This window comes from Pelodiscus sinensis, chromosome 4 (genome assembly GCF_052426305.1).
Source record: "Pelodiscus sinensis isolate ZL-2025 chromosome 4, ASM5242630v1, whole genome shotgun sequence".
NCBI classification, from domain to species: domain Eukaryota; kingdom Metazoa; phylum Chordata; order Testudines; family Trionychidae; genus Pelodiscus; species Pelodiscus sinensis.
Genome location: NC_143055.1, coordinates 106,763,632 through 106,776,706, shown reverse-complemented (window position 1 = coordinate 106,776,706; position 13,075 = coordinate 106,763,632). Strand labels below are relative to the sequence as shown.

Here is a 13,075-nt window from a genome sequence, read left to right as displayed (position 1 = left end):
GCCTAAAGTTACCCAGCTGGCCAGTGGCAGAGATGGGAATAGATCCCAGGTCTTCTGAGACCTAATGCAATGCACTCTGTATGTTATGATAGACATTTTAGAAATAGGATGCTATAGCAAACAGCCTTCTCTACTGGAGAAGAATGGTGCATTTGGAAAGTTCATTTGAATCTGTGAAGTCAATCTGTGAAACTCCTTGCCAGAGGATGTCATGAAGACCAGGACTTTAACAGATTTCAAAAAAGAGCTAGATAAATTCATATAGGATAGGTCCATCAATGACTATTATCCAGGGTGGGCAGGAATGGTTCCCTTAGCCTCTGTTTGTGAGGTGCAGGGGACAGATCACTTGATTATCTGTTTTGTTGATTACTTCTGGGGCACCTGGCATTGGCCACTGTTGGAAGACGGGCTACTGGGCTAGATGACCTTTGGTCTGACCCAGTATGGCCGTTATTATTATGTTCTCTCTCTCGGAAATTCCCACTTTGAATTAGGCACGATTTCTTTTATCTAGTTTTCATTAACTAATATTAGGTATTCACTTCTGGTTTTGTCAGGTTGGATGCAGATCTAGCTTTTAGGGATGAAAAGTGCCACCACTGAGAGAGCTTCTCTCCAGCTTCTCTCCAGCTTCTAAGTTTATAAGAAAGTCCTGAAAGTAATGGGCAACTGGGGGTCTGCTGTTGGCTGACTACACTGAAAGGGGCTCTGTGTAAGGTAAAGGTTATTGTGGTGTGAAAACTTTCTCCCTTCTCCCACCCACTATTTGGGATCTGAGATGGAAGGGAAAATAAAAATCTGTGGGCCTCCCTTCTGAGCAAGCGTTTGGGGAGGACAGAATGAAGAATCAAAGTAAAAGATGGAGGAGAGGCTGAGTAGAGCCATGTGTGGGAAAGCAGAAGATTGAGACAATGCAATGTCCCAGGAATAAAATCGGCCCTAGTCCTAAGTAAAAGGGAGAGATTATTCATTTTTTTTCTCCTTTTGTGTGTGCCTGACCTGGGGGAGGTCAGAGCCCTTCAGGGGAGGCCTGCCTCCCAGTTTGGCAAACACTGCCTGGTGATTACTCACAGATAAGTGATGCATTCCTTTGGTGCTGCTTAAGCAGTATCTCTCCCTCTCCCTCCCAACTTGAACTTAGCAGAAAATATGGGGGATGAATGGAGGTAAAGCCATGACCCAAAGTCTTTTTGTTAGTGCAAATGTACTAATAGGTCAACATGACAATTTACGGTAGATTCTGCAAATTCTATCCCTCAGTGAATACCTCTCGTTCACGCCAGTCGTACCACTGAATTCAACAGGGCTTTTTGCATGGGTGAATGCTATTCAGCAGGAATCAGGGCTGTCATTTCTGGCCCTGTATAATTCACATTACTTTTTGGTTTATACTGCACACAGTAGTGAATCCAGTTCTGATTGTATTACAGGAAAACAAGGCTTGCATTTGTTGGTACAGATTTAATTGGCAGCTTTCCCCTGTTCTTTCAAGGAGGGCAGTGGATTAAGCAAGCAGAACATTACTATGCATGGACATAGACATCAAGAAGCAGTTTCACACAGTTGCTTTTGGCAGGCAATTACACATCTTATAATCAATGTTTCATGGTTCTTTTTTTCAATCAGTACAAGTCCACAAGTCTTGTCGATTCAAGCAAATCTAGAAAAAAATTCCCAGGGCTGGACTAGCATACAGCTGTGCAATGTTCCCAGCTGCTGTATTACTGGAATATTTACTCCATAATAAAGCCACAAGGTTAATATAAAAATGAAACATCTCACAACAGTTTGTGTAACAGGCCCCAGTTTTGAAAAGCACTAAAGCAGCTGTTTAAAATTTTAGCACATTTAAATCCATTCATATTCAACAAATCTTTTAGGGACGTGTCTAAGTACTTTGCTGAATTGGGCCCAAAAGGCTTATATGATGGGGATTTCTGGAGCAGCAGGAAGAAAGTGAATCTGATGAATCACTTCCTAGCATCTTGCAGTCATTTATTCCCATGCAAAGTGGATGTAAAAGGCCACGGTTTTAGAATGGTTGCCTTTTGCAGCCTCTGTGCACAGATATCAATGACTGTAGCAGGTGCAAAACAGGGCAGAATCAGGCTGCATGCTATCTCCGTTCCTGACAGTAGCTATCTGCTTGTGATTGTGAGAGAATGATGAGCCAAATTCAGACTGATGTAAGAAGTTGCCAGTTCTGAATTTGACCCTAATATAATTCACCTTTCCAGACAAAAATAAAGCTCAGGGAAAGTGGAATATAATATGTTTTTCTATTTATGTACAAATGTGTATTCAGGATAAAGTCTGTGATAATTAAATACATGATAGTAAAATGAATAACTAATTTTTCTTAATCGTGACTGTACGTAGCAGAGAGCGTAAGTCCGGCTACAACCTCTGAGAAGCTAAGGTACAGCCAGTATTAAGCTAGGCACCAAGGACGCTTTTCTAAAATACTGAGTATTTATTATGAGCGGTGGGATATCTGCACTTTGGCTGGCTTCCCTGTAGTATAGAACTGACAACATTACTATTTGCAAACACAGGCTTCACTCAAGTGGCACTAAAAAGAGAAGAGGTGGGGCAAGCAGAGCTTTAAAGAGGAATGGGGAGTCATTCCAAGTTTGTATATAAAGAGAAACTATGTTTTAGGGGGAATAATACCTATAGATATTTACCGCCCAACCCATTTACAGTCCGTGGTGGACAGTTTCACAGCTTTTCTGTGTTTAAGATTTATTTCACAGCTTTACTTGTGGCAAGGAAATTTGATGTGATCCTTGTGAGCTTTGCTTTTAAGCTGAGTTAAATTTGTGGCAAGGGTGTCAGGCATTTCATACGTGGCTTAGAAAAAAAAAGAAAGAAGAAAGAGAGAGTGTGTGAGAGAGAAAAAACATTGTGTGTGTGTGTGTGTGTGTGGAAGAAATCTTGCTGGAATTCCCTCAAAGGTTCTAGTAGGGACAAGAAAAGCAAGACTGGGGGATAAAACTATGGGGCTGTGAAAAGATGTCCCATTGCATAAAGCAGGCTGTTGTAGAAACACTCTGGGAATACACATGTTCATCTTGTCCTGGATATGACTGAGTACAAGGAAGTTGCTCTCTATTGACTGTTCAAAAAGTAGAAGATTATGTTTCTCGTACTTACAGTTTTTTTGCCAGTGGTTTTCAAAATTGGTTTTGTTAGCCTCTCAGTTTTACAGCATTGGAACTGTCCCAAGGGATACCGATTGGGGAATGAAAACTCGACTTGTATAGGTAAGTAATTGACTTTTACTTTAGACCATTGAAATGTTAAAGTAAGCTACATTTTCCCCCTCTTACCTGAATTTCATGTGCTTTTGACTTTTACATAATGCACCTGTGTAACTAGGATTGGTGGGATAAATAAACTTTCCCGTATTTTTTGTTTCCCACAACGAACAGGAGTGCTATTCTTTTATTTTTATACCAAAGCTAACTAATGACAATTTAGCTACCTGAAAGTAAATCTCCAAGAGAAAGATTAATATGACTAATAAAGTGATTTGAACTGTCCCCTGGTTACTCCTGTTCTGTTTTTGTGTGTGTCTTATTGCTTTCATATAAATAAATTTTGTCTTTATATGTATCATTCTGTGTACACACACACACAGAGGTTTTTTAATTCATCTAGCATATATCTACCTGTATATCTCATGCTATATGAATCAAGATCCTATTTAAAATTATGTTATTGTAAAAAGCACAGGTAAAACAGATGCCATAATAACATTAGTTTAATCGTGGTGTTTTGGATTTGTGTTTAAAAATACAGATTTATGCACTGGAAACCTTTCTTCTGACAGCCTGCAGTTACGGACAGAACTTTAAGATTGTGGAAAGGCAGAGCAATGATGTATTGGGCTATACAGTGAGGGAGAAAAAATGCTGGAAGTTTTCAAGGAGGGAATCCTGATATTAGAAGCCAACTTTTCCCCTTGGTTTTCTAGTGTGTCAGAAGCTCTGGCTCAGTTCTTGACAGGATTCCAGTGATTTAATAACTTGTGCTTCTTGGTATGTTCTGCCAAGAAATAGCAACTTGTAAACAGAAAACAAAAGCATGCATGCTAAATGTTTTACTGCTAAGCAAAAGGACATACAAGTACAAGGCATACAAATGATAAATTTACCTGAAGCCTTTTCAGTGACTAAGGTGCATTTTATTACTCTTTTGGGTCATATTCAGGACAATATAATGTCTAAACACCTTATTGTGTCCTCGCATGAGAACAACCCCATTGAACCGAAGGTGATATTCTGGACATAATTTAGAGCAGACTTTGATCACTGGAAGAACCACTGAAGTTTAGAAGTCTATAAAGATGCATTCTTTCTTCTTTTCCTTGCAATTGACTCTGTTGCATCTTTATATTGCACATCTTAATCTCCAGAAGAGTGCTTGTCTCTTTTTCTACAGAGAATGAGACACACTCTATTCTATTTTCCATACTGTACTTGGTGAAATTTCTTTTTTTTAAACACCTACTCGTCACCAGAACAGCTAGCCAGTAGCTTAGCAAAACACTGTAGAGATAGTCATACAATCTGTAGCTATAACCTGGAAGAAGTATGTATTTTGTGCAGTAGCTAAGCCTGCTAAGCTATTAGGTTAAGTAGATAATGTAATCACAGGTATTGCTTGATGCCAAGTAACCTGGTGCTGTGTGGAGTAAATGGAAATTGAAATGAAATGGGCTGGAATGTGCCCTCAGAGCCTTCTGAAGTTGCATGGCTGTTATTGAGGGCAGAATTTGGCACAGCGCTTGGCATTGATTCCAATGGAATGGCTTTTGATCTTCTAAATCCCTCTCTTAATTCTCTTCTGCCCCAGGATTTTGCTTGTATGACTGTAGACTTATTAATGTTTGAGTCCCTTTAATAATTGCATGAAGCCAAGTAGCAAATATACAGCAAAGGCTGTGCAAATGCATCCCAGGAACCCGAAGGCAGATGCTGAAGGCAAGGGAGGGAACACATGTGGAGAGTGAGTCTCATGATCATACTGGCAAACTGTGAACAATGACAATGCTGCATAGTGCTTGACAAACATCCTTGTCATCCATGGATCATAACAAATATACCGATTATTAATCAGTGCTCCTGACATTGTCTGTTTCCCTGTTAGTGTATCAGCATCACGTCAGCCATAAAGGCCTTTACCAAAAGGTCACAACTCTCTGATTTAGTGCTTTTTTTGCAACAGCTTTCTTTCTCCGAAATAACACAGGTTTTTCTAGATTTGTTAAATATTATTACTACTGATTCAGGGCTAGCGTGTGAAAGCCTTATTCCTATGGAGGAGTAAATTTATTCCTTGAATTGTTTCACTGCTTTCAAGGGATATTCAAAGACCAAGATGCTACTTAGCATAAAATTTTCATAAATCTGGCATTAAATATTTTAAAATAGCTTAGTAGGGCTATTTATTTGAATCCTGGGTTGGTGGACAAAACCCACCACATCAGTGAATGGCCCTGTGCCCTCAAATGAGGGAGGAGCCACAGAGCAGAGAACTCCACAGATTAAGGAATAAGGAATAATAATAATAATTAATAAATAATAAAAACAGAACACAGTCAGGGAGACCAAAAACAAGTGCTTATTTAGTCACTGGACCAAATTTTCTCCACTATAGGGAAGGAGGAAGTTGTTATATATTTTATGCTATTATAAAGTTATAACATTTACAAAATGTTGATGATTTTGGGCCTTGAACACTAGTACATAGAGAACCCTTAATCAGATTGTAAGACTTGGTGACCACTTGGTCAGTCATCTCTCTTTCTCATAGACCTTAGTGAGTACCTGTAAACCGTCACCTATACAGGAAAAGTATTTTCAGTCATTCAGGCATTGTGCTTCTTCATACCAGTCAGAATGCATACCCAATGTCAGATTTCTAGAGGAGCTTTATTTTCCAGCCCAGTAGACAATTATTTACCTGCATCATTTATATTTTTGAAAGAAAATATGCTACGACATATACTACTGCAGTTGTTTGCTTATGGTGAATAACTTTCCTCCAGCCACGCTAGTTAAACAGTTCACCTTCATAATGCATGGGAATCTTGAAAATATTCAAAAAAGATATCTTCCCCAGAGGTCTGATACAAAGTTTATTGACGTCAACTGAAGGACTCCCGCTGATTTCAGTGCACTTTGCATGAGGCTTGATATGAATAAATGCCATCTGTAAGGATCAAAATTTAGAGCAACCTTGAAAATGAGGCATGAACTAAAAGCAACCAGGGAATATTGGAACCTTAATATCACATCTCACGTAGGGTCAACTCACATTGACTTCAGTGATAACATTTCTTGTCTAAAGGAAATTTGGTTGGTGTTTTGTTAGGGACAGGTGAGTCTGACTGATATAATATACCCTATAACAGTACAGACTCACTAAATTGGCCACTGATGGCTGCACTGTTGACCCTGGCATTCCATTAGGGTTCGAGGAGTAAGGGAAGTTGACTAGAGAGTTTCTCCCATTGAACGTCCCGCAGTGGGGACTCCACAGAAAGTTGACTTAAGGTATGTCGATTACAGCTACACTATTCTCATAGCTGGAGTTGTGTATCTTAAGTCGACTTTTTCCGGTAGTGCAGACCTGGCCTCAGATTAGCACATCAATTTCTGCTGCTACTTTGTATAGTGTAAGTGCATTTTCTTTTTCATTTCTTGCTCTCCTTTGGCCTGGACACGGTACAGTTTTAGTCTAAAAGGTCACCACAGGTATTTTCTTCGTCCTTCAAAAGAATTTGTTTGTGTTTTTTGATAAAATTGTGGTGACCAGACATAATGGGCTGAATCAATCTCTGGTGTAACTCCTACAGGAACCAAACTTGAGCGAGGTTGCATTTGTAAATAGATGAAGACAGACTCTGACTCACTGCCTTCACACACATTGCTTCTCTGCCTCCCTGCCAAGCATGTTAACACGCCACCTTTAGAGCATTTCTCAGGACCCTCAATAAACAAGAATAGTTGTGTAGAAGGGCATTGAGGACTGCCAGCATCACGATGACATGATTCATCGTTTTCACTGCTTCTCAAGGCATTCTCTGCATAAAGAAGTCTTTGAGTGCAAAGCAGCACCTCATTCTTCTCTTCAGAGCTGCCTGCCAGAGCACTGCCAACAGCCTTTGTGTTCACTAAGCCGATTTCTTTCACAGGGAACAGTTCTCATTAGTTGTTGCTGGGATACGTAAAGCAGCTCCAGCCAGATGGCAGCTGCACTTCCGTTTGGCACAAATAGCGCAGGTGAAGGAGAATACTTAGGTTGCACCTGGTGGGCAGCTTTATCATCAGTTTCTCCCACAATATAAGAAATAGCATTTTTACTACGTATAGCTGGAGTTGTTTACTACTTATACTTTGCACAGAGAGGAGTGACTGTATTCAGTATTGGACTATCGTCCACTGTTACATACCTAGAGACCCAATATATTCAGTAGTACCCCTGTGTACAGTTGGAGCCTCATCTTTTGCAGCTATAATAAATGTTTTCTGATAGCAGAAGTGGGTTATCAACATGCCTGTGATTTTATCTTTGACAGTTATTCTTTAACTGTCTCGTGCTTTTGTTAAGGTGCTTGATCACTTACCTGTGTGGGGGGAGTGGGGAGAGGGGATTTTCTTTTTCATGTGAACTTTGGTGGCAATGAAAGGCACCAGATTGACAGCCCTAAATACCGAAATTTCTGGTCCAGCTATAAAACAAATAGAAGAGAGGCAGCATAAGCTTCCTCACCCAGCCAGTGTCCCCTTGTCTGGAGGAACTTTTCATAGATTCATTGAAGGCTGGTGGCACCAGTGGATAATCTAGTCTGGCCTCTTGTGTAACACAGGCTATTTCCCTTCATCCATTTATCCCTTCTTTTGAGCCTAACAACTCATGTCTGATTAAAATACATCTTCCAGAAAGGTCTTCAGTCTGGATATAAAGATGTCAGCAGAAGGAGAATACATCACTTCCCATGATAGTTTTTTTTCAATGATTAATCTCTCTCTCTCTCTCTCTCAAAAAAAAAAAAAAAAGGTGTCTAATTTCTAATTTTAATTAGTCTTGCTCACCTTCCAGCATTTGGTTCATTTCTCTGCTATAGCTAAATACTCCTGCAGGCCATTGATGTTCTAGTTTCTGCAGATGGGATCTATACACATTCTTGCACAAAAAGCTAACAGTGTAGACGTAGCCTGAGAATAACTGGCTATGTGTTAGCACTATTAAAAGGATCTGATATTTATGGTGGAAATCAAATGAATATGAGTCCACAATGTGATGCAGTTGCTAAAAAAGCAAATATTATTAACAGGAGTGTCATATGTAAGACAAGGGAGATAATTGTTCCACTTTTTTCGGTTCTGATGAGGCTTTAGTTGGAGTACTGTGTCTGATTCAGGGTGCACACTTTAGGAAAGATGTGGATAAATTGGAAAGAGTCCTGAGCAGAGCAACAGAAATTACAAAGGTTTAGGAAACCTGGCCAAACAAAACTGGGCATGTATAGTCCTGAGGAAAAAAACCATGGGTGGACCTGATGTCTTCAAATATGTAAAAAGGACAATAATTATTCCCCATGTCCGCTGAAAGTAGAACAAGAAGTAATGCACTTAACCTGAAGCATTGGAAATTTAGATGAGATTTTAGGAAAAACTTTTCAACCCTAATGATAGGTAAGCTCTGGAATAGGTTTCCAAGTGAGGACGTGGAATCACCATCCCTGGAGGTTTTTAAGGATAAGTAGGACAAACACCTGTCAGTGATAGTCTAGGTTTACTTGGTCCAGACTCAACCCAGGGGAACCAGTGACCTCTCAAGATCCCTTCTAGCTCTACCTTTCTTCAATTCTATACTTTGATCCTCCCCAAATGGCACTCAAATTAAAGGCCCAAATTTGGCAGCCTTTATTCAGTTGAAATGCTCAGTCATTAATACGTATTTTGATGGGAAAATGGTTGCAGGATTTAGTCCCAAGCAACCTAGATGCAGCTTCCTAATCAGTATAACTTTCCTAAGAGTCTGCTTAGCAACATGTTGAATGGAAACTTCGGTTGAGATTGCTCTTTTGTATAGATCATTTCAATGCATGTACGCCATAGAGGGACAACGAATCTTCTTGACCGGGCATAACGCTGTGAGTTTTAGAGGACATTTAGAGCAGCATTTTGCAGAGTTCAATATGGTATGCTAACAACTGTCATGATTAGGAAGAAGGGAAGGCTTTCTTTGCAAAAGATGCATATTGAAATAACTGATATACAAAGACAGCATGGTAGGAATCTATCTCAAAATATATTAATATCAAAATCAGTCAAATAACAGGATGTTTCAAATATAATCATTAGAAAAAAACGAGAGGGGCTTGATATATAATAATTACTAAGCTTTCTGAGGAAGTAGCTGTCTATCTAGAGACTTATGCAGTCCCCTTTTCTGTCTGGGAGGTGCTTGCTTGTTACAGTAATGAACTTAACTTCACAACAAACCCCACGATCTAAGAAAGTTATTACATCCATTTTGCGGTTGGAAAATTAAGGAACAAAAGAGTAGTACTTCCATTGTATAAAGACGGCTCAGAGTCAAAGGAGCAATTCTGTGCTCCTTTCCACCCAGCTCCAATTGAAGGGCTCCTTTCTGAGGGATAAGTTGCATGGCCATGGTGAATCTATGCTCCTCCAATTTTCAGTTGCTAGAACAGCATAGCTGGGTATAAATGAGAATAGTCTTTAAACTATGCTAGGGAGTTAGTAGGCCTCAGAATCCAGGGGAATTGAAGAAAATGGTGTAAAAAATCCTTCTAGAACTGGCACATTTCAAACAGAGTTCAGAAGCTGGCTCAAAATTTGCTCCGTTATTTCCCAGTGTGTAGCACATTGAGAATGAAATAAGATGGGGCCATTTAGTTCATGGTTCTTAGCCTGAAACACCCTTAGTACTTATGGTGATGGATGAATTATCCTTAGGGCAAAGGTCATCCAGCATAATTTTATGTATAAAATATATGCAAATTATTTAAAAAAAGACACCACCGATTCTGTCACTAGAATTTGCATTGGTAGGAGGAAGCAGGAGGCAATGTGGTTTTATGATTCTTTTTTGTTTTATGTTACATAGTTCCTCTGTTTAGTCAGCTAAACACGTTGGCAATCTGCTTGTCAACTCTGAACAATCTGTACGTAGCAACATGCCAGTGTTTGATTCACTGCATATTTGAGTAAAAGGCTTACACATGGGTAGAAGGCATTTCTTCTTTTTCTCTATACTGTGCAACTAGGGAACTTTTGAGGTGGGCTTTATGCCCAATTGTTATTCTTTGTCATATACATCCTTCTTTAAGGATCAAACAGTCTGGCACAGGGAAATACAATACGTTGAATAACAGTTTAAAATAATAGGTGCAGATATTGGAGCTTTATGCCAGGAGTTTGAAAGAGAAAGGGAAGTTGCTTGACCCAGTAGAAGTGGGAGATGGTTCAAAGCATAATAGCAGAATGGCATGATAGAGAATGTATGCAGCAGAGACTGAGGGAAGGCTACCAAAGAAGTGAGCAAAGTGGAATGAATTTAGATCTGGGCTCTGTGTTCAAAAGTTTCAATTCAGCCTTCACGTCTACATACAGTCACTTGCAATCATCCTTTGTGGTGCATTATTCCTTATTTGCACAAATTATAGAACTTACAAATGCAAAATCCAGTTGCATGAACTTGGTGCTTAAATTGCACACCTAGGGTGTGTCTAGACTACAGGGTTTTGTGGACAAAAGTGGACTTCTGTCGACAAAACTATATCTGCGTCTACACTACCGCCAAGTTCTATCAACATAACGTCAACAGAACTCGGCAGTTTTGTCGATGGCGGTAAACCTCATTCTACGAGGAATAACTCCTTTTGTTGACAGAGTTGACAGAAGGCGTTATTGCATCTATACTGTCCTTTGCATCTACACTCTAATGTTGACAAAGCAGCTTGTTTTTGTCGACAGAACTGGATGCTATTTGTCGACAAAAGCTTTGTCAACAGTATCTTTTGACAAAAGCCTGTAGTCTAGACGTACCCCTAGAGGGGGGTCTGTTACTTGTGCACAAAAGTGATAGTGTGAGAAAACATTGCACACAAATGATTGGTGCACACACAGTAGAGCACATCTCAAAGGAAGCCATATTTCAAAATGTAAACATGATGGCTGTGTCTACACCGGCCACTTTTCCGGAATAACTTGCCAGCTGTTTACATTGGCCACTTGCTTTTCCGGAAAAGCAATGATGATCTAATGTAAAATCATCATTGTTTTTCCGGAAGAACTATGCTGCTCCCGTTCGGGCAAAAGTCCTTTTCCGGAAAAACTGTTCTGGAAAAGGGCCAGTGTAGACAGCCCAGTAGTCTTTTCCACAAAAAAGCCCCAATCGCGAAAATGACGATCGGGGCTTTTTTGCAGGGAAGCGCGTCTACATTGGCACGGACGCTTTTCCGGAAAAAGTGCTTTTCTGGAAAAGCATCCTGCCAATGTAGACGTAGCCGATATGTTTTACCCACAGAACAGCAGCTTTTTCTTCACAGCTCAAAAGGTAGGAAAAGGATTGGCATGCTTCCTAACATAGTTACCTTGTACAGATGGTTCTCTTGCATACATATGTGAAGTACTGAAAATTGCTGCCTCTGTTGTTTGCTCTTGGTTCCTTTTTGAGGTGTGGGAATGAAGAAGCCAGTAAAAGTGAAAGTGAGATAGGTGATTTATTACAGTCATGCTTGTGTAATTTAAAAAAAAAAGATAGAAAAAGGAAATGTAACATCTAATATAGCCATTTAATGCTGGGTTTGCTCCACCTAATAAATTGGAGAAATTGTGCAAGAACAGTAGAGTGGTATGACAGACTTGAACCTTCATTATGGAGCAAGGAGTAAGGTCAGTTTATCTGGAGAGGAAGTGCAATAGGTTTGTCTCTTATTATCAAAAGCATCTTAAATCATATCACTGATCTCTCTCCAGTGAGAGGTATGACTATGAGCTTTCGTGATCATATTTGAACTACATGAGTATTCACACAGCATTCAGTGAATTCCCAAAGTCTTATTTAGTTTGCACTGGAATAAAATTAAAATTTGAGGTTGGTTCTCCAGGCTTTCTTTTGCTTGGTTGTACCAAAATCTTGGTCAGGAATTTTCTGTTTGTCTAGATTCATGCACTTAATAACTTGATAAATTCCCTTCCACAACCTTTGATATGCTTTTTTCCCTCTCCCTGCACAATGGACAGAAAAATGGATTTTATGCAGGGCAAAAGTAATCAATTAAGAACACCTTCTATGTGCCAGTTAGTTTCCACTGATGTCCCCTAACAAATACATAAGAGCCCAAAGCATTAAATACTTTCTGAGTGTTGCCATCAGCTGTATTTGTTTTCAGTTGGAATTGAGGCCTCTCACATTTCGGTGTTCAGCACCCTATAAGGTCCCTAAGTGTTTAATTCCATTCCTCATATGTACCCGAAATAAAACCTGCTTTTCGGGAATGACCTTGTTTTTCAAAAGTCCTTCACTCTCGTAGATGTTGTCTCAAGCCCCGATAATACAGCATAAAGGCATCAAGCATTTTGTTGAGTCCTGCAGGCTCTTGACTAATTTCTCAGTTAGAAGTTGGCATTTCTAATGGATTCACTCATTGCACTGGACTGGCGTTTGCTTTGGGCTTGTTACTTGCACTATTCAAAGGATCTGATTTTTTTATTCAAGAAGCTGCTGAATGCCAAATGTACTAGATCCAGTTTGAAATGGGAACGCATTGGTGTTTTACAAAGAGTACAGCAGAAGGGACAGTGGTTGGGGAGGGGGATACTTACACAAAAATCACACAACTGTGGACTGAGGTAAGATGTCAAAATTAATGTAGTAAATTATAATGTAAACCTCAGGAACAACGAAGAGCATGGGAAAAATACATACTAAACATTAGTTTAGAATGGAAAGTGGATAGTTAGTCATTAGATGGAAGGGAGATTTCCCTGGCTTGTCCCCTATAGATAAATCACTGAGCAAAAGC

General features: G+C 39.7%; 1 protein-coding gene across 4 annotated transcripts in view; it reads left to right on the top strand.

Moving 5' to 3' along the window:
* The first annotated feature begins 2,406 nt into the window (after nt 1-2,406).
* EGF (epidermal growth factor) overlaps nt 2,407-13,075 on the top strand; it is a 108,833-nt gene continuing 98,164 nt past the window's right edge. For all 4 annotated transcript variants that reach the window (XM_014571590.4, XM_006119278.5, XM_014571589.4 and 1 more), the window contains exon 1: nt 2,407-3,269. In XM_014571590.4, coding sequence (XP_014427076.3) covers nt 3,143-3,269 — 127 coding nt within the window. In that variant the 5' untranslated portion in view covers nt 2,407-3,142. The remainder of the gene's footprint in view (nt 3,270-13,075) is intronic.